The following is a 23162-nucleotide window of genomic DNA, read 5'->3' as shown; positions in this document are numbered from 1 at the left end:
TACTTGTTTCACAGAAATCCCCACTGTATCCGCTAGCGCACGTGCACGTGTAACTGCCGGGTTTATCAACACACGCAGCGCTGTTCAAACACCCATGCGATACACAATCGTCGTCATCTGAAACAGTGATGTACGTCCACCAGATTGAATACTATTTGGTATTTTAGTCGTAAAGTATATATACTCTTGTCAAACGATGTGCATTAATGCCTTAAATGTGTAAATGTTAATAACAGTGTATTAGATTTTCTTTTTGTTATTGTTGAAGTTAGATTTCTGTTCTTTTCTGTGCATTGATAAAGTTAAGAAAGAGACACGAGAAACAAAATGGTGCTTTATCCAAGAAACTTTTTAAACTAGAGTAACGACAAGTTTAGCATCTTCCGTAAACTGATACTTACAAAAGAAACTGTTAGTCACTTTATATACAAGACAGTACCGATTTGGCAGAACATTCCAGAATATCCGTCCACACACTCGCACGTAAACGCGTCGACACCGTCCACACACCTGCCGCTGTTCTGACACGGATTGGTGGCGCAATCGTTAATATCTGAAGTTGTGCAATAATTACGTTACGCATAGATATAAGGGATTTCGAATGATATACACAAACAAAATGTGTTCAATTCATTCTAGTATAAACAGGTAAACTCATACTAGTAAATATATGTGATACTAGTACATTCCTGAAATACATACACAATTGAAATGGGTTCAATGCATTCTGGTATAAACAGGAAATATCTTACTAGATTCACAGTTGTCCCCTTCATAGCCATCAGCACACGTGCAAAAGTATCCGTCAACAATGTCTGAGCACGTGCCACCGTGCTTACATGGGGGAGGTAGACACTCGTTGATATCTGAAAATATGACGTCGCATTCGTAGTGTCACCAAGAGCTGTATTCAATCAAATAGTGCAATTGTGGTTGATTGTTACTTGTAAAAACGTGATCAAATAAAAGACTGGTGAATGAACGATAACGGTATTAAATTTCGATCAAATAAAAGTATTTGCAGTGCTTGATGATAACAGGGTGAGGAATCACGTGAATTAAAGGGGTTCTTACAAGGGTCAACACGGGTCACAACCGATGTTAACAAACAACATGTTTGTCTTCACATACGTTATTTTCTTAATTACTTTTTTGACAGAAAATATACGAAAATAACGTCATTGAATAGTTTGTTTACATCGTTGGGGCCTCGTGTAGACCCACAGAAAACCCCTTTAAGGCACGTGATTCCTATTGTCAAGTGAATAAAGTTCGGGTTTCAAATCAAAAGAAAACGATGAGTGTTTTCAAATTAAATAAATCGTAATCAAAGTACTTACAGGTAATATGATGTGTTGTGGCAAATATATTGGAACCAGGTAGAATCAAAGTACTGACAGTACTTGATAAGAAGGCGTTCATTTAATATAGAAAATGGTAAACCAATGCACATTTTTAAATTCAAAATATCTTACCGACATTGCAAGTTTTTCCAGTATAACCAGCTGTACAGGCGCACGTGAAATCGAAGACCAGGTCGGTGCAAGCACCGTTCTCACATGGATTAGGGCTGCAGTCATTAATATCTGGAAAATCAAAAATTTATTGATTTCATTTACATTTTAATTGCAACTATCGCTTTTTTCAATCAAACGTTATATAGGCAAAACTACAAATTAGAACAGTATACTCTGCTGCGCACAGGGTACAAAATGTAGAAATCAGCTTTCTATATGCTATATAATTTCTGACAACTGTGCACATCAGTGAGAATGTTAGTTAGCGGAGAGGAGCTGGTTATACGAGTTAATAAATGTTTTGTTCCCACGTTCATAATTTAATATCAATTCTTTGTTATTTTATGTTCTAATCAGTCGTGCTGAACTTATATATATATATATTCATCATTTAATCCCAGTGCTTTGTAATTCTACAGTTTTCTTCATAGTAAAGTACATTCTTGCATTTAATCCCAGTGCTTTGTTATTCTACAGTTTTCTTCATAGTATAGAACATTCTTGCATTTAATCCCAGTGCTTTGTTATTCTACAGTTTTCTTCATGGTAAAGTACATTCTTGCATTTAATCCCAGTGCTTTGTTATTCTACAGTTTTCTTCATAGTATAGAACATTCTTGCATTAAATCCCAGTGCTTTGTTATTCTACAGTTTTCTTCATAGTATAGTACATTCTTGCATTTAATCCCAGTGCTTTGTTATTCTACAGTTTTCTTCATAGTATAGAACATTCTTGCATTTAATCCCAGTGCTTTGTTATTCTACAGTTTTCTTCATAGTAAAGTACATTCTTGCATTTAATCCCAGTGCTTTGTTATTCTACAGTTTTCTTCATAGTATAGAACATTCTTGCATTAAATCCCAGTGCTTTGTTATTCTACAGTTTTCTTCATAGTATAGTACATTCTTGCATTTAATCCCAGTGCTTTGTTATTCTACAGTTTTCTTCATAGTAAAGTACATTCTTGCATTTAATCCCAGTGCTTTGTTATTCTACAGTTGTCTTCATAGTATAGAACATTCTTGCATTAAATCCCAGTGCTTTGTTATTCTACAGTTTTCTTCATAGTATAGTACATTCTTGCATTAAATCCCAGTGCTTTGTTATTCTACAGTTTTCTTCATAGTATAGAACATTCTTGCATTTAATCCCAGTGCTTTGTTATTCTACAGTTTTCTTCATAGTAAAGTACATTCTTGCATTTAATCCCAGTGCTTTGTTATTCTACAGTTTTCTTCATAGTATAGAACATTCTTGCATTAAATCCCAGTGCTTTGTTATTCTACAGTTTTCTTCATAGTATAGTACATTCTTGCATTTAATCCCAGTGCTTTGTTATTCTACAGTTTTCTTCATAGTAAAGTACATTCTTGCATTTAATCCCAGTGCTTTGTTATTCTACAGTTTTCTTCATAGTATAGTACATTCTTGCATTAAATCCCAGTGCTTTGTTATTCTACAGTTTTCTTCATAGTATAGTACATTCTTGCATTTTAATTATATGAACTGTAATGAATTGCAAATAAAATTCAGCTCTATATCTGTGTTATAATATGAAGTTTGAGAACAACTTTTTCAAAGCTAGAAACGCAACTTTTTCAGCACAGTATAGCAGTGTTTGCAAATTACCACCTATCAACTCTATTGTTACAACACACAACAGATCTCCCCAACCCCAACCTCAGTTTCTACAGGAAAAAGTAATGGTTGGGAAAGAGGGAACACACCGAATAAAAATAACTTTTTGTTTTCTCAGCTAACAAATTAAAATTATTCAAATCACTTATTTAAAAGCTCCGATAAAGTTTAGATAGAATAACAGTGAAATTGATTGATAGTAGTTAACATATTGCAATATATAGTGATAACATTTTGGCGTAATTTCGACAGTGAAGCACCGTTTGTACTCACTTGTTTCACAGTTAGTTCCTGTGTAACCCGGGATACACGAGCATGTGTACATGTTGACCCCGTCTGTGCATGCGCCACCATTCTGGCACGGGTTTGTTGAGCACTCATTGACGTCTGGAAAAGGAAAAGGCAAAGCAATTTTAATACTAGCTCCATATACTTTGCATAGAAAAACATCAAAATATGACAAATTTGGTTTGATAACAATATATGTTTTCACAGAAGAAAATCGGCTATTTTTAAATGATTTCTGTACACTTAAAATTTCAATTGAGATTTAATTCGAAGGTTTTCGAAATGTAGTTTGTTTTACTTTCAAAACCGTTGTTTTGTTTCATTACTTTTTATGGCTTTTCGTCAATGCTTAATTATTTGATCGCATAGATGTTGGTTATACAAGATAATTATTAGCCGTACTTGTTTCACAGAAATCCCCGTTGAATCCACTGGAACACGTGCACGTGTAACCACCGGGTTCATCGACGCACGCGGCGCCGTTCAAACACCCGTGCGATACACAATCATCGTCGTCTGAAAGATTGATGTACTTCTATCAGATTAAAATTTAATTGGTGTTTAAGTCGCATTAAACATATACGCAAATAGAATGATTTAATGTTTTAAGAGGTAAACAAAATGTCTAAAATGTGTATACTTAAATAAATATATATTCCTAGAGGTACGAAAATGGAAGATGTATATCCTTTCCTGCAATTTATCCAACCAGAAGGAGGTCAAAATGTCCAAAACGATGTTAGAATTAATGTTTAAAGGTTGACGTTGAATTTCTGTTACTGATAAATTTTAGCTAGGTGCAAAGAGAAACAAAATGGCGCCTCATCTATTTTACAATAGGTAGCGACATATTTGGCATTTCCCGTAATCTGATACCCATGACAGAAACTGTCAAACATTAGAAATAAAACAGAGGTTACCAATTTGACAAAACGTCCCAGAATATCCATCAACACACTCGCACGTAAACGCGTCGACGCCGTCCACACACGTGCCGCTGTTCTGACACGGATTTGTGGCACACTCGTCAATATCTGAAATTGTGTTATATTTTAGTAGCAAAACGATTTAAGAGATTTTTCTTTGTTTCTAATGACAAACACACACGAAATGCTTTCGATGCATTCTAAAATAAAAGTTACCGTCTTACCGTTTTCACAGTTGTCCCCATCAAAACCATCATTGCACGTGCAAAAGTGTCCATCAACAAGGTCTGTGCACGTGCCGCCGTTTTTACATGGGGGAGGCAGACATTCGTTAATTTCTGAAAATATGACGTCATATTCGTGGTATCAGTCGTAGTTATGATCAACCAAATCAGTTAAATCATGTATGATAAGTACCTGCCAAAAAGAGGTCGGAAAGGTATATCAGCCAATCGTATAAACGTGGTTAAGTCCATCGTCGGATACCCTCGATACACACTACGCTATGCTTCGTTGTGTACCGTGGGCAACTTGGCTAGGGATATCTCGTAATCATGAATAATTAAGGAGGCAGTTTCATTGGTTCCACAAAGTACCAGATGCTCTACGGTAAAATATTCTGGCGATTATTGGAGTTGAACCATCTCAGTACAAACATGTTTTGGCAGTAGTCAAGACCACAAGGCCACGGAGGCTACTGACACTGTACAGTTATTGAGCAATATTTGAGTGCAACATGCGAATGCATTGGAAGAAGAGTTGTCTCTCCTGCCTCATGCATATTCATTAAAACGAGATTGTGTCAGTCAATTGTCCTACGGTATGTATGAAGTGTAACGGAAGAAAGTATCATGGTTGCCGACGATGGGATAAGTCTTGACCAGTTTAAATGTGTTGGTGATCCCCCTGGTTTGGTTAACGTATCCGAAAACCGACTGTATAAAATGTTGCATGAATGATAACATTTGGTTTTATCAGAGAACTGGCAATGTTTTATCATGATGGTGTAAATACAGTCATTGTCAACTGAATCAAGATTTTACATCATGAAATCAAAGAACTTAAGGTACTGTAAGATGGGGGGTTTCAAATCAAAATCAAAAGTACAGTCTTAATTGAAAGATGAATGAAAACAAGTCATTATCATGGTTTATGCAGTAAGGAGGGGGAGTTGCGCGAAATAGTTTTAAAGCAGGGAAACAGTCAAGTACTGGCGGTGTTTGAGGGTGATGTACGCGAAAAAAAAATGATAAAAATATTATACTAGCGGTGCTGGATGGTGAAAAGGGCGAATTAAATGTAAACATGGTAAAATCAGAGAAGCGACGGGGCTGGAGGATAAGGTGTACAAAACAATAGACACATGGTAAATCAAATAACATCTCTAGCTACTGAAAAGCTTACCGACACTGTACTTACGTGCTGAGGATGCTGTATGATAATGTATGTATATAAAATAGAAACATGATATAGATGCACTTCTTTAGGTACTAAATAGCTTACCGACATTGCACGTTTTGCCAGTGTAACCAGCTGTACAGGCGCACGTGAAATCGAAGACCAGGTCGGTGCATGCACCGTTCTCACATGGATTAGGGCTGCAGTCATAAATATCTACAAAATCACAATCGTGCATTCCATTCATCTTTCGATAATATTTTTTTCTTATAAAAATGTCTCACAGTCAATTAAAAAACTAGAACATTACTTAAATAAACAGTTTAATAAACAACAAATTTGTATACTGCAACATTTTATTATAACATTTAACATTTTTTACTCACTTGTTTCACAGTTAGTTCCTGTGTAACCCGGGATACATGTGCAGGTGTATGTGTTGATTCCGTCTGCGCATGCGCCACTATTCTGGCACGGGTTAGTTAAGCAGTCATTATCATCTGAAAGTGAACAGTCAAAATGATTTAAAAACTAGTTGCATTCAAAAATCATGATGACATATTTAATACGAAAACGATATGTTTTGACGAAAGAAATTGCATTTATATGTTTGATAATTGTACACTTTAAATCTCAATTGTAAATGTTCATTTTTTGTTCGTTTTACTTTTAAAACCTTCGTTGTTTTGTATCTATCCAAAATGTTTGAAGCTTAATAAATACTTTTAAAATGACACTCTTATTCAAAATCAATGCATACACATGTATAACAAAACTAAGTTTGACTGAACAACTTACTAATAATGCATTTATGGAAAATATTAATTACTGATAACAAGATTGTAACCGTTTATTTTATAGCTGAAAGCGCAAAAATAGTAAATGACTGGTGAATGCTAAATTACTGTGGTCTACTATAGTCTCATAAAGTAGAAATACCGTGTTTTATGCTTATTTCTTCCTAATTAAACTCGGCATCCTTCATAAGAACCATTGTTTTCGACATTTATTCATCCTTTTTTGGAATATTAAAACAATATTATTAAATGTGGTAAATCTGATCTTGGAGTAAGAGTGCATCTCACAGCGGTTTATCAATGCTTGATAATTTCATTGTATTCATGGTGATTAATCAATATATAAAATCATTCAGCGGTACTTGTTTCGCAGAAATCCCCGCTGAATCCGCTAGAACACGTGCACGAGTAACTGTTTGTTCCATCGACACACGCCGCGCCGTTCACACACCCGTGCGATACACAATCGTCGTCATCTGAAACATTGATATACGCAGATCAAATTGAAAATTATTCGATAATTTATCGCATTGAATATATAATATTATCGAATAATTCAATGATTTAAGATGAGAACCTAATTAATACCTCACATTTGTAAATTACTTTGTAATGGATTTTTTCAAATATTTTCCTAGCGATACGAAATTAAAAAGTGTATATTTTCCTGCATTGCATCCAACCTAATGAAGGCCGACACGGCCATAACGATGACAGAATAAATGTGTGAATGATGATTTGGATTTCTGTTTATTGATAAAATAAGGAAAGAATAAAGAGAAACAAAATGGCCACTCATCCGATGATAATGATATATTTTTATTTTTTGATAAAGTTAAGAAAGGAACAAGAGAAACAAAATGGCGCCTCATCCCGAACACTATTTAACAATAGTAAGCCCAAAAAATTAGCATCTTTCGTGAACTGATACCTATTACTAAAAAAAAATAAGTGCTGGATATACAACAGTGGTTACCAATTTGACAGAACGTTCCAGAATATCCATCCATACACTCGCACGTAAACGCGTCAACACCGTCCACACACGTGCCGCTGTTCTGACACGTATTTGTGGCACACTCGTCAATATCTGAAGTTGTGAAATAATATAGTAATAAAAATATATAAGGGAAAACTTTTATTTCTGAATGACATTCACAAACAAAATGTTCAATGCATTCTAGAATAAACAGGGGATATCTTACTAGTTTCACAGTCTACTCCTTCATAACCATCAGCACACGTGCACTGGTATCCGTCAACAGCGTCTGTGCACGTGCCACCGTGTTGACATGGAGGAGGCAGGCATTCGTCAATATCTGAAAATATGACCACACATTCGTAGTGTTACTCGTAGCTATGATCAATCAAAATAGTGTAATTATGTATGATTATTACTTGTCATAACGTGGTCAAATACAAAAAAATGGATGAAAAATAAGGGTATTATATTTTGGACAAATCAAAGTGCTAATGGATGAACGATAAGGGTATTACATTCTGGTCAAACCAAAGTACCGGTAGATAAAAGATAAGGGTATTATATTTGGTCAAATCAAAGTGCTAAATAATGAAAGATAAGGGTATTACATTCTGGTCAAATCAAAGTGCTAAATAATGAAAGATAAGGGTATTACATTCTGGTCAAACCAAAGTACCGGTAGATGAAAGATAAGGGTATTACATATTGGTCAAATCAAAGTACTGACGGATGAAAGATAAGGGTATTATATTTTGGTCAAATCAAAGTACTGATGGATGAACGGTAAGGGTATTATATTTTGGTCAAATCAAAGTACTGATGGATGAAAGATTCTGGTATTACATTCTGGTCAACTCAAAGTACTGATGGATGAAAGATAAGGGTAAAATATTTTGGTCAAATCCTGAGTACTGGTTGATGAAAAATAAGGATATAACATTTTGGTCAAATAAAAGTATTGATGGATGAAAGATAAGCGTATAATATTTTGGTCAAATCAGAGTACTGGTGGATGAAAGATAAGGGTATTATATTTTGGTCAAATCAAAGTACTGATGGATGAAAGGTAAGGGTATTTTATTTTGGTCAAATCAAAGTACTGACGGATGAAAGATAAGGGAATTATATTTTGGTCAAATCAAAGTACTGATGGATGAAAGATAAGGGAATTATATTTTGGTCAAACCAAAGTACTGATGGATGAAAGATAATGGTATTACATTTCGGTCAAATCAAAGTACTGATGGATGAAAGATAATGGTATAATATTTTGCTCAAATCCTGAGTACTGGTGGATGAAAAATAAGGATATAACATTTTGGTCAAATAAAAGTACTGATGGATGGAAGAAATGGGTATTATATTTTGGTCAAATCAAAGAACCGGTAGATGAAAGATAAGGGTATTACATATTGGTCAAATCAAAGTACTGATGGATGAAAGATAAGGGAATTATATTTTGGTCAAATCAAAGTACTGACGGATGAAAGATAAGGGAATTATATTTTGGTCAAATCAAAGTACTGATGGATGAAAGGTAAGGGTATTTTATTTTGGTCAAATCAAAGTACTGATGGATGAAAGATAATGGTATTATATTTTGGTCAAATCAAAGTACTGATGGATGAAAGATAAGGGTATAATATTTTGCTCAAATCCTGAGTACTGGTGGATGAAAAATAAGGATATAACATTTTGGTCAAATAAAAGTACTGATGGATGAAAGATAAGGGTAAAATATTTTGGTCAAATCCTGAGTACTGGTTGATGAAAAATAAGGATATTACATTTCGGTCAAATCAAAGTACTGATGGATGAGAGAAATGGGTATTATATTCTGGTCAAATCAAAGTGCTAAATGATGAAATATAAGGGTATTACATTCTGGTCAAACCAAAGTACCGGTAGATGAAAGATAATGGTATAATATTTTGGTCAAATCAAAGTACCGGTAGATGAAAGATAAGGGTTTTACATATTGGTCAAATCAAAGTACTGACGGATGAAAGATAAGGGTATTATATTTTGGTCAATCAAAGTATTGATGGATGAACGGTGATGGTATTATATTTTGGTCAAATCAAAGTACTGATGGATGAAAGATAAGGGTATTACATTTTGGTCAAATCAAAGTACTTATGGATGGAAGATAAGGGTATTACATTTTTGTCAAATCAAAGTACTGGTGGATGGAAGATAAGGGTATTACATTTCGGTCAAATCAAAGTACTGATGGATGAGAGATAAGGGTATTACATTTTGGTCAAATCAAAGTACTGATGGATGAAAGATAAGGGTATTATATTTTGGTCAAATCAAAGTGCTGGTGGATGAAAAATAAGGATATTACATTTCGGTCAAATCAAAGTACTGATGGATGAGAGATAAGGGTAATATATTTTGGTCAAATCAAAGTACTGATGGATGAAACAATGGTATTATATTTTGATCAAATCAAAGTACTGGCAGTGCTTGATGATAAGGATGTACAAATAAAAGACATAATAAGTTTATCAACTGTGCGTGGTGGTTAGGTGGAGGGGTCTCAAATCAAATGCAAATACTATCAAATTTTTTGGTACTGGCTGTATTGAAGGATGCGTGTTTTCAAATTAAACTAATCATTATCAAATTACTTACAGTTGTGTATGGTGGGTTTGGTCAAATAGATTTGAAACTTGGTAAAAAATGAGGATGATGTTGAGGAAACAAAAATTTAAACATGTTATAATAAAAATCCTGTCATCTGGATGATAAAGGTTTTCAACTGAAATGGAAACATGATACATTTCATGAAGAATATGACTTGTGTATATCAAGATCAGTCGACCCCTTCAGGGTTGAGAATGCTTTTCCCTGAAGGTATCTGTTGCGTCTATTGCCTCACACGTTACAAAAAATGGTGGTAGCGGTGGAATGACGACAACTGGCGGACCGGAGTTGGATGGGAAAGGAATGTAACGTTCCGCTGTAATCGGAACTGATGTCGTAGTGCGGGGCTTGGTTATTTGCAAATTGGCATAACCAGATCTCCATGTGGATGAAGAATATGTGTATATAAAGACCAATCGACCCCTTCTGGGCTGAGCATGCTTTTCTCTGGATCTGTTGCGTCTTTGTCCTCGCACGTTACAAATGGTGACAGTGGTGAAATGAATACAACTGCCGGAACGAAGATGCTTTATCCGCGGGTTTCCCGGGGCAAGTTTCGGGACGAGTTTTCTCGGAGGGGAAAGGAATGCTGTACGCAGAATTTCGTCCGTAGTGCGTATGGGGCTTGGTTATTTGAAAATTGGCAAATCCAGATATCCGTGTGGATGAAGAATATGTGAATATATTTATGTGTGTTTAAATGAGATGTGCGCTAAATTATAAAAAAAATAGTGAAGAATTACTATATAAGTGGTGAGGTATGGTGCGTTTAAAATGTTAACATGGTAAAATCAAAGTACTGACGGTGCTGGAGATTTAGGTGTACCAATACAATGAAAATGTCAAGAAAAGCTCTACTTTATTAACAAAATAGCTTACCGACATTGCACGTTTTGCCAGTGTAACCAGCTGTACAGGCGCACGTGAAATCGGAGACCAGGTCACTGCAAATACCGTTCTCACATGGATTAGGGCTGCAGTCATTAATATCTGGAAATTACCAATTGTGGATTTTCTATCACATTTCGATTGCAGCTGTCGTATAGTTTTTTCATTCAAACATTGTTTAGGCAATACAACGAACTAGAACGTTATGCTTGTTTGCGGAATGGGGCCAGTAACATGCGTAAATATGTACTTAACTATTTTCTTTTCTCAAATTATATATAAAAAGTATTCAAATGACAATTTTAAATAGAATCACAGTGAAATAGATGGCAAAGTGATTTACATACTGCAACATAATACTATTAAAAATGTCATAAAGTTATTTCGACATTGAAACACATTGTACACACCTGTTTCACAGTTAGTTCCTGTGTATCCCGGAATGCACGTGCACGTGTACATGTTGATCCCGTCTGCGCATGCGCCACTATTCAGACATGGGTTTGTGGAGCAGTCATTGTCGTCTGGAATCAGAATTGATTTCTATAAATGTTATCGTCAAATGTGATTAATTAACATTTCAAACAGGTTGTTGTTTTGTAAATATGCTAAACACAATATAGATTCACCAATCTGTGTGTTTTTTTTCAACGCCAAAAACGTTTACCACTTGTATATTGGTTGGTCCAAATATATAAAGTTTGGCCGTACTTGTTTCACAGAAATCCCCGCTGTATCCGCTAACACATTTGCACGAGTAACTGCCGGGTTCATCGACACACGCCGCGCCGTTCAAACACCCGTGCGATACACAATCGTCGTCGTCTGAAACATTGATGTACATCTACCAGATTTGAACACTATTTGGTATTTTAATCTCATTACATATATAATCTATTATGTAATTAATTGAAATTTGAACCAAACTATATAAATATATATCTATATGTTAATTTCAGTATTTTTATTTTCCTACAGGTACATTTTTAATAAAGAGACGGTTTTATTCCTGCATTGTATCAAACCTGATTAAGGCCGCAATGGCCAAAACGATGCTTTAATCAACGTTTTAATGTTGACGCTTGATTTCTGTTTATTGATAAAGTTAAGAAAGGAACACAAGAAACAAAATGGCGCCTATCCCAGACTATGTTTAACAATAGGTAACGACAAATTTGGCATTTTTCATAAACTTATACCTATATCAAAGCACTGAAAGAGCTGATGAATGGTGTCACCGAGAGTACATCATTTCAGATTGTGTTGAACTTTTAAGATTTCATGTGTATCAAAGCATTAACAGGGGCGCGGACTATCTTGACCGCTTTACCGTGTAACGATTGTCTTAAGGAATTGATTAGCCTACTATGAAGTTGTTCGTGAGGGGCCCCGTTCAAAAACTGGGGATCAATAGATATAAGACATCAATTACCAATTTGACAGAACGTTCCAGAATATCCATCGACACACTCGCACGTGTAATCGTCGACACCGTCAACACATGTGGCGCCGTTCTGACACTGATTGGTGACACAGTCGTCAATATCTGAAGTTAAGCAACAATTATGAAACAAGAAGATATAGTGAATTACTGTTTGTTTCGGTTATACAGGGAATATTGTGTTAGTAAGTTGTATCTCTTCAGGTTGATTGCGTTAAGTACATACGCACGAGACCGAAGGTGTCGAGTTGGATAAATATTTACGCAAGCAAGGAGAATTGATGCAATCCAATAGATCAATTGATTAACATAGTTTCTCTTGTAATTGATACCTTTGAGCTATTTTTAATAGAAAAACAGAATACTCTTAACAAAACATTTAAATTTGACAAAAATGTCCCTTTTATTTCGCGTAGTATTACGGAAGTAGATTTCCGCATGCGAACTTGGCTTCTGTATGAAACGGAACCAGAAAACACAGTGTTAACTATCTAAACATGTTTTTTATAGTAGGGAAATTAAGGTATGATATGAATTCACAGAGGGGGTAACACATGTTTTGTTTCGGGAGTGGCTTTGGATTCATTGCGCTTAGGCTTTGCTGTACAAAAGCACCAACTCAAAGACTACCACAAAGAAAAGTTAAAATAAGTATTGCTTTACTCGTTCCACAGTCCGCCCCTTCGAATCCCGTGAGGCATTGGCAGGTAAACATATTGACACCATCTAAACACGCGCCGCCATTTTTGCAGATGACACCCGCACACTCGTTGATATCTGAATTTATATTACAAGTGCAATTATCATTAATCAACAGTTATTATAATAACAACAATACTTTCATTGGAAACAATGTAAGCACCTCGAAACGGTACACTTTTGAAAAAGAAAGTCCAAATCTAATAATTTGATTCCTAAAGTTTTATTTGTAAATTTCCAGTAATATTAATGGCAATATTGCTTCTGTTTTCTATCCCATTCTCTTTCTTTCTGAAATTTGCAAGGTTTATGTGTTTAAGTGACACTCTTCATCAAAATCAATACATACACATGTATAACAAACATAAACTTTAAGTGATACACCTTTCACTACGTACTAAATAACGCATCTATGGAAAATATTAATTACCGATAACACGATTATATATTTAATTATTTATCTAATAGCTGAAATCACAAAAATAATAAATGATTAATGAATGCTTATAGATTTACCGTGATCTCCTATCGTGTCATAAGGTAAAATAACCATATTTTCTGCACCTTTCTTTCAAATTAAACTCAGTTTCCTTTATAAGAACCATTGTTTTCGACATGTAATCATCCTTTTTTGTATAAGAAACCATTATATCTTGTTTGTGAGTAAGACTGTATCTTTAAGTCATTCTACCGATCAGGTGTGTAAAGGTCTACTTCATTTCTTTGCTGATATGGTGACTACTAGTATATGATTTCTTAAGATTTAGCTTTTGGGAACCAGTAAAACTTGCGTGTGCAGGCCGGTAAGCAGATTGTACATGTTTTGGGTGATACCTGACCTGCGTGAACCAGTTTAAATAAAAATCCAAGGAACATGTACACTTTTACATCGTTACCTTCCATAAAATGATACGAAGTAAATGTATGCTTACGCGTTTTAAAGAAGTCAATAGATTGATAGGAAACTTAATATCATTAGCCTACAATAGAGAATGAAGTAGTTTGTTTTGTTCTTTTAAACTATTTATTACTACTGACAATGTTTTGCCTCTCAAAATCATATTGTTGAGGCGAAATATTTAGAAAATAAGATGTGTATGCCTTATGAGACGATAGTAGATTGCAGTTAATCTTTTAGCACTCACCAATGTTTTGTTTCGTTTTCAACTTTTAAATACACGGTTACAATTTGTTTATCAATAATACATATTTTCAATAACTACATTATTTAGGAAGCAGTAAAAGGTTCATCACCCAAAATTTATGTTTGTAATGCATGTGTATGTATTGATTTTGAAAAAGAGTTTCACTTTAAAAGTCCAGCGCTCTTGGCTAAAGTCACAGGCCGTATTATATAAAACAGGGGTGGGGTGAGCTTATTTACCCTCGCCATCGGGTTATACCCATTCGGCGAGCACGCTACGTTTTACAGTATTTCTACAGATTTAATAACATTTAAAACATCTCGTCTTTAATCGTAGCGTGGGTGCTTTGGACTGTAAATATATAAATATTCCTACACAGTATGTATAAATCTCTGGTTAAAAATTCAATATTTAAATAATATCTTAAGTATCTATCACATACGCATTAAAATCAAACACTTCAAATACATCATATACAAACATTTTAGGCTCAGCCTACATTTTAAAAAAAAAATGTCTAAATTTTAAAATTCTTTACAATAGTAATTGTTTATATATACAACGTATCCTTGGCATTATAACAACTAGCTAGTGAGAAATTCTATTTTTTTTTTAAATGACAGATTTCTCACTAGTTAGTTTCCTAAACCACCCAAATATATAAAACAAATAAGATAACTTTCTTTTATAACCAGAACTAACATATCTTAAAGGTCAATTGCTTAATCTTACTTGTTTGACACGTGCTTCCGGTGTACCCAGCCACACAATTACACGTGTAAAAGTTGACACCGTCATTACACACGCCGCCATTCTGACATGTGACCGACGCACACTCGTCGATGTCTGAATATTGAATGATAAATGTAAGGGTTTCATAGCTTCAAAAATTAATTAATTATATGATTAGTGCACTCTTTTTAAGTTTATTCAGTAAAGTTTTTTCTAAAATTACATTTTTTAAATTCAAAATTAAATAAATCGTTAGTAAAATTGATTTATCTCGTAGTATGTACGGGCTACCTTCTCGAAAGTCGTAGAAGAAAAGGGGAAGTAACAAGGTAAGCGCTGACGTCATTGGATAGATTCTAGAGTGATAGACTGGTTACCGTAGTATAGACTGGTATGGTAAAAAGGACTGTGCGCCGCGATAACGCTTGTGACATTAAGATGTAACCAGAAATACTGCGACATAATGGATATCTGTCATTAAAGTATCTGGGTGAGGAATCACGTGATTAAAAGGGGTTCTCACATGGGTCACACGTGTAAAATAGTTCACACTTGTAGAAGCAAAAAAATGGCATGGTCTTTTATAAGCTAAGAAATGTTTTCATATATTTTCCGTCAAAAACGTTATTTGAAAATTAACGTCACACAATTGTTTGTTTACATTGCTTGTGACCCGTGGTGACCTACGTGAGAACCCCTTTAAGTCACGTGATTTCCCACTGTGGTTTCCAATATAGTTTTACGTAAAAAATTTATTCCTAATAATTCCATAATACGTTGGTATCATTTGAAATGGTTTTAAGAGTAGTGTCAAATCAAGTCAGCACATTTATTCACTCAAATTCATACACAACATGAAAAAAATGAGCTAACTGATAAAGACAATACAATTCGGAGGCTCAAATTGAGTATTCAGAGAAATAATATACATTCAAGTGTATCAGATATTTAAAGACCAGACAGTCCCATTTGACAGAATAAATAGTGCACATGGATCATTGGATTCAAGCAGTGTTATAGTTTACGAATTATAAAATGGGAGTACAATAGGAGTGTCAACGAATATATGCAAACATGTCTTAAATAAATAAGAACTGAAATGCTTTATCGAAATTGTTAAAGAATAGAAGATACCATTTTACACATTTTCAAAAAATGTGTAAAAACATAAAATTATGTATATATAATACAGGGGCGTAGCTAGGGCCTAAACGTGTAGGCCCGATGATTCTATGTGAGTCTAGAGACTTTTATATGCACATTACACACACGTTGTTATATTTGCAATGATAACAATAAAATCAAGCAATACACCCTGCAGGTAGTTTAAACAGACATCAAACTTGCTTTGGTTAAAATAAAAATGAAATTAAGTTGTTCAAGGTGTTTGAGTAGCTATTAGTTTTTATTGCATTTTTTGGTTACCTAAATTTTGTCATTTTTCAAATAAAAGAGGTAGGCGCATGCCTACACTGCCTATATCTAGATACGCCACTGTATATGAACCAAATTGTGAGTAAAAGGTTGATACAGAAAGAGGCCCGTTTTCAGTTGAAATAATGACAAATAAAATTCCTGCAAAAACTTAATCTTTTAGTATGTATTAAAGCTGCACTCTCACAGATTGAAGGTTTTGACATTGTTTTTATTTTTTTATCTTGGAACGAGCCGATTTTTGCGGAAATGCACGGAAACCAGTTACACTGTTGACCAAAAAATCGATAAATTCAAGTTGTAAAATTTCTGTTTGATGCAATTTCTTTAGACTGTAAGCAACGGTTTGAGCCATTAAACATGTGCAAAAAAATCTGCTATCTGATCTTTTGTCAGCAGTCTTTTATCATTGGTTTGCAGATATTTACACAAAAAGTTGCTCTTTCCAAGACAAAAAAAAACTTGTAAAAATGGTATCTCTGTGGGAGTACAGCTTCAAACTTGTCATTCAATAATCAGCAATCAATACCCGTTAAATGATACCAACTTTTATACCAGGCCGAATTTAACAAAAGCCATGTGTTCAAATAGCAAGAGTGTCGAAAAGTTAGTTCATGTACACACATACTTACTGTTTCCACACTTTGGTCCATTATAGCCCGCAACACACGAGCACGTGTACTCGTTGATCCCATCTGTACACGTGCCAAAGTTCTCGCAAGGTGTCGAGGCGCACTCGTTTATATCTGTAAATAAACCTCTGTATAACTGGGTATGTAAATACCGGTAAATAAACCTCTAATTGACTAGGTATGGAAATATCGGTAAATAAAACACTGTTTCACTGGAAATGTTAAGATCGGTAAATAAATCTATGTTTGGCTGGATATGTAAAGATCGGTAAATAAACCTCTGTTTGACTGGGTATGTAAAGATCGGTAAAGAAATCTCTGTTTGGCTTGATATGTAAAGATCGGTAAATAAACCTCTGTTTGACTGGGTATGTAAAGATCGGTTAACAAACCACCGTTTGACTGGATATGTAAAAATCGGTAAATAAGCCTCTGTTTGAGTGGATATGTAAAGATCGGTAAATAAATCTGTTTGACAGGTCTGTAAAGATTCGGTTCTTGTTAAATAGGTACTTATAAATATTCGGTTCTTGTTTAATAGGTACTTATGAATCTTCGGTTCTTGTTTAATAGGTACTTATGAATCTACTGTTCTTGTTTAATAGGTACTTATGAATCTACTGTTCTCGTTTAATATGTACTTGTGAATCTTCGGTTCTTGTTTAATAGGTGCTTATGAATCTTCGGTTCTTGTTTAATGGGTGCTTATGAATCTTCGGTTCTTGTTTAATAGGTGCTTATGAATCTTCGGTTCTTGTTTAATAGGTGCTTATGAATCTTCGGTTCTTGTTTAATAGGTGCTTATGAATCTTCGGTTCTTGTTTAATGGGTGCTTATGAATCTTCGGTTCTTGTTTAATAGGTGCTTATGAATCTTCGGTTCTTGTTTAATAGGTGCTTATGAATCTTCGGTTCTTGTTTAATAGGTGCTTATGAATCTTCGGTTCCTGTTTAATAGGTGCTTATGAATCTTCGGTTCTTGTTTAATAGGTACTTAAAAATCCTCGGGGTTTGTTTAATAGGTCATATGAATCTTCGGTATTTGTCTGATAGGTACTTAAGAATCCTCGGGTTTTGTTTAATAGGTCATATAAATATTCGGTATTTGTCTGATAGGTACTTAAGAATCCTCGGGTTTTGTTTAATAGGTCATATGAATCTTCGGTATTTGTCGATAGGTATTTTTAAATCTGCGTTTTTCGCTTAATATGTACATCTGTATCTTCGCTTTTTGTTACATAGGTACTTCTGAGTGTTCGGTGTTTGTTTACTAGTTTTTGTTTAATAGGTACTTATGAATCTTCTGTCTTCGTATAAAAGGAGTTATCAATCTTTGCTTTTTAATTTCGTATTATTGGTACTTACAAATCTTTGTTGTTGTTTTTTTGGTATATAAGTTTCTTATATCATGAATCTTCGATTTTCGTTAAATACATTCGTTACGAATCTCTCTTTTTTTGGTAGATTCTTTTTAACCTTCGGTTTACGTTTATTAGGTACTTAAGAATATTCGGGTGCCGATTAATACGTCCTTATGAATCTTCGGTTTCCGTTGAATAGAAACTTCTGTATCTTCGTGTTTTAATAGGAACTTATGCATTTTAGGTTCTCATTTAATAGGTACTTAAAAGCCACTAGAGACGGTTTTTGTTTATTAGGTTCATATGAATCTTCTGTTCTCGTTTATTAGGTTCTTTTGAATCTTCTGTTCTCATTTATTAGGTTCTTATGAATCTTTGGTTTTCGTTGAATAGGTACTTAAGAATGAATAAATGAACAAATGAATGAGTAAAGGAAAGAATTAATGATTGCATGAATTAATAAAGAAATGAACGAACGAACGAACAAACGAGCGAACGAACGAATGAATGAACCAACGAACGAACGAATGAATAAATGCAAAATAATGAATAAATGTACGAATAAATGCACGAAAGATCGAATAAATGCACGAATGATCAAGTAATAAAAGCACGAACGAAGGAATAAATGCTTGAATAAATGCATGAACGACCGAATAAATGCACGAATAAATGCACGAACGAACGAATAAATGCACGAATAAATGCACGAATGATCAAGTAATAAAAGCACGAACGAAGGAATAAATGCTTGAATAAATGCATGAACGACCGAATAAATGCACGAATAAATGCACGAACGAACGAATAAATGCACGAATAAATGCACGAACGTACGATTAATTGCACGAACGATCGAATAAATGCACGAACGAACGAATAAATGCACAAATAAATACACGAACGAACAAAGAAATGCACGAATAAATGCACGAACGAACGAAGAAATGCACGAACAAACGAATGAATGCATAAATAAATGCACGGACGAACGATTAAATGCACGAACGATGGAATAAATGCACGAACGAAGGAATAAATCCCCGACGTCGAATAATTGCACGAACGAATGAAAATGCAAATAAATGCACGAACGAACGAATAAATGCACGAACGAACGCATAAATGCACGACTTATCGAATACATGCACGAACGAACGAATTATTAATCCAAGAAAGAGCGAAGATATAGATAAATCAATAAGTGAATAAATAAATGAATTGATTTATAAACAAATTATAAGAAGTACCTGTTTGACACGTGGTTCCCTCGAAGCCGGCTTCGCACGTGCATGTGAACCCGTTGATAGCGTCGTTACACATGCCTCCATTGTTACAAGGATTCGAAGCACACTCGTCAGTTTCTGTTACAGAAAAACAAACATCCAGGTTTGACATGGCCATGTTATTTCAATGTAAATGTAAAAATACTTTTTTCTCTTTTATTTCAAAACAAAAATGACAAAAATGCTCTTGGAAAAAAGGAAATAAGCTTTTAATTTGCAATTAGAGCTGATGGCAATAAAAAGAATCTCCAGTGTTTTCATTCAGTTTTAATATCATTTTAAAAGCTATTAGTCCAAATCAGCTAAACAATTCTAAGCTTAGTTAAAGCTGCATTCTCAAAGATTTTAATATATTTGTCTCGGAATCGACGCGAAAATGCGTGGAAACCAGACATATAATACTGCTGACAAATAATAGCTCGCAGAGTTTTATATTTTAGTTAAAAAATTGATGTTTTATACAATTTTCTTAAATCGTTAGGAACGCTTTAAGCCATAAAACAGTAATGCATTATATTTTGTCATCAGCCTTTAATCAATGGTTTGCAGATATTTACACACAAATATGCTCATTCCAAGACAAAAAAGTAGTAAAAAAGGTAAATCTGTGAGAGTGCAGCTTTAAAATATTCCAGGCTTTGCTTAGAAAAAAATGGCTCACATACCTTGACAAGCATAAGAACTGACGGCATTATATCCAGTCAAACAACTACAGATCCCTAGTGCGCTACATTCAGCGTTGATGAGATTGTCACACAAGTCGGTGACAGTGGTACACAAATCACCGATTTGACCTGTATAAATAGAACAATGCGATTTAGTTTAAATTTGGGGCGGATCAGTGGTCTACTTGTAACAAACTTGACAGTCAATCCAGGGGTCACAGGTTTGATTCCCTGCCTCACCACTAAAGCAAAACTAATCATTTTCTGGGAGGGTTAAATGGTGTCCCGTGTGACAGTGCTTTACCTTACGTACACGTTAAAGAACCAGGGTTGCTCTTACCATAGTAACATTTCTGTCTATGCACTATGTTAAAAAAAAAAAAACACTAAAAATAACAAACAATCTTATCGGAAAGCTCGACGAATGGGATTTAGCATACTGAAAATTAACGCGCACTATCATGCATGATTCAGAAACGGAATCTATAATCACCGCGGTCAGACCAGAAATAAAATGATTAGCATTCACTTATAGCTTTACATAAATAGCAATATACTTAAAGCCATAAGACATTACTCACATAAATAAAACATCCCATTATTAAGAGTTGTGTTGCAGGTTTTGGCACAAATTCTTGACAATATATTAGACAGCTTATCTTTATCAGACATGTTTTGAAATAATGGATTAACAATTTTCGCCTTTTCTTAAAATGGCGGATAGTAACAAAGCCGATGCGGGCTTATCAGAGCGGCTATCTGATTGGTCAATTGACCCGTCAATCAAATTCCTAGCGTAAGGTCAATTGTATCGTATAATCTACAATAAAAAACTACACGAGAATTACTAATACATAATAGTCCGCCCGGTTAGCTCATTCGGTAGAGCGTTGGACTCTGAATCGGACAACCCGGGTTCGATTCCCGGGCGGACCAGGTCACTTCTGTTGTGATTGGTTATGAAATCCTTTCTACGGCCATTCGCACTGTACCACTGCCCCTGGCATGTACAGAAGTTGTCAGTTCCTTGCAGAGGTGAAGGCACCCAGTACTGGTTCTGCCCAGGATAGGTGTGCGGTGGTTGAACTGTCACTCTGGGACCCTTCAATGTGCTCACGCCGGGACCCGGAGTATAAACTACTAACACCACCACATTACTAATACAACATTATCCCAAAAAGGGCAAAGACGATCGTTCAATGCAAGGTTTTCATATCGCCCTGTTTCAACTCGAATTGGACCTACTTCACATCTTAACTTCTTAACTTCTTTAACTCGGACATATGTCTTTGGGGCATTATCAATTTACAATACCTTTTAACATATTAACTCGTTATAAAATATGTGCACAAGTTTCTTTATAACTTATTTCTGCCCCTTCCACTTATATCTTCACATCTATTTATTGAATAATACCAATCACTAACATACGTTGACAGCATTTACCTATCAGTCTAACAACAGTGTATTTAGGTATATTGTTTTTTTTATTATTATTATACAGTCGAAACCCGTTGGCTCGATATCGCTTGGCTCGATTTCCTCGTTTGCTCGAACTGGATTAGCATTTGAGCAACTTGGCTCGATATTCGAGGGGCTCGAAGTATTTAGGACGGTCCATGGGATATCGAGCGAATGGGTTTCGACTGTATATATTTCAAAATCAAAGCTTAATAGTTTCTCCTTTACATAATAAAACCAAGATTTATGTGATCTACTTGCTTTACTTTTAAAAGTGTTATTTATTCATTTATTTGTGATGTTTTATTATAGAAATGGACCCTAAATGGCCCTGAGCCAATATACGAATACACAGGAAATTGGCCCCTACTGTGACAGGAGATGCACAGCAGGGGATTATCATGCCAGACATTCCTTAAACTAGGCCTTTAACATTCTTCAGTTTATTTTTGTCCTGTCTAGACGTTCAGTATTTGATTATAAAAAGGCAATACATTCCTCCCTTCCTTATTATTATTATTATTATTATTATTATTATTATTATTATTTATTATTATTATTATTATTATTATTATTATTATTATTATTATTATTATTATTATGTTAGTGTGTGTTAATTTGCAACTTACATGCATTATTGAAGGCTTTGTTTAAATGTATTACGTGCTTTTAGCCGCGATATAATGCCTTACTTGTATATTGATTAGATTACTGGCGTAGCGGCCAGTTTTGGCTTTAGGAGTAACGATTTATTATGGTTTTGTTTATGTCTGGGGCATCACGATTCGTATTGGAATTAAAGAATAACTTGGCACAAATGTGAATCATAACATGAAAAGGTGTTGCGTGCAAGATTCCGGTCCGTGGCTGAACAGACAAGGTCACAAAGAAGTATTGTTTTAGATCATAGTATCTGGCTTTGGCATCTTAACTCAGACAGTAGTTTTTAGATGATTAAATATGTTAGACAACGGTTGCATGACGCCTAATTCGTATCGTTCATCTAAGATTCGGTTCTGAGTGCCTTCAAATTTTGTGGCATGATTTTAATGGTTATTTTTTTACAAGGGTCATCTCATTGCATTCTATAGAAGTACATACGCACGGATTGTGTGTGTGTGTGTGTGTGCGTGCGTGCGTGTGTGTGTGTGTGTGTGTGTGTGTGTGTGAGCTACAACAACCCTAAACAAAATGAGCTAATAGAAACTAATAAATGTGTT

General features: G+C 34.8%; 1 protein-coding gene across 1 annotated transcript in view; it reads right to left on the bottom strand.

Annotated features, from left to right (window-relative positions):
- The window catches only part of LOC128237901 (neurogenic locus notch homolog protein 1-like), a 171427-nt gene that overhangs the window by 17792 nt on the left and 130473 nt on the right, over positions 1–23162 (bottom strand). The window contains exons 24-45 of the mRNA XM_052953479.1: positions 20482–20610; positions 19781–19894; positions 17171–17284; positions 15105–15218; positions 13192–13305; positions 12520–12633; positions 11799–11912; positions 11498–11611; positions 11079–11189; positions 7771–7884; positions 7542–7655; positions 6928–7041; positions 6155–6268; positions 5874–5984; positions 4595–4708; positions 4365–4478; positions 3847–3960; positions 3430–3543; positions 1476–1586; positions 753–866; positions 440–553; positions 4–117 (exon numbers count right to left, since the gene is read on the bottom strand). Coding sequence (XP_052809439.1) covers positions 4–117; positions 440–553; positions 753–866; positions 1476–1586; positions 3430–3543; positions 3847–3960; positions 4365–4478; positions 4595–4708; positions 5874–5984; positions 6155–6268; positions 6928–7041; positions 7542–7655; positions 7771–7884; positions 11079–11189; positions 11498–11611; positions 11799–11912; positions 12520–12633; positions 13192–13305; positions 15105–15218; positions 17171–17284; positions 19781–19894; positions 20482–20610 — 2514 coding nt within the window. The remainder of the gene's footprint in view (positions 1–3; positions 118–439; positions 554–752; positions 867–1475; positions 1587–3429; positions 3544–3846; positions 3961–4364; positions 4479–4594; positions 4709–5873; positions 5985–6154; positions 6269–6927; positions 7042–7541; positions 7656–7770; positions 7885–11078; positions 11190–11497; positions 11612–11798; positions 11913–12519; positions 12634–13191; positions 13306–15104; positions 15219–17170; positions 17285–19780; positions 19895–20481; positions 20611–23162) is intronic.

The sequence above is a fragment of the Mya arenaria genome, chromosome 6 (genome assembly GCF_026914265.1).
Source record: "Mya arenaria isolate MELC-2E11 chromosome 6, ASM2691426v1".
Classification (NCBI taxonomy): domain Eukaryota; kingdom Metazoa; phylum Mollusca; class Bivalvia; order Myida; family Myidae; genus Mya; species Mya arenaria.
This window is presented reverse-complemented; position numbering and strand designations above follow the sequence as displayed.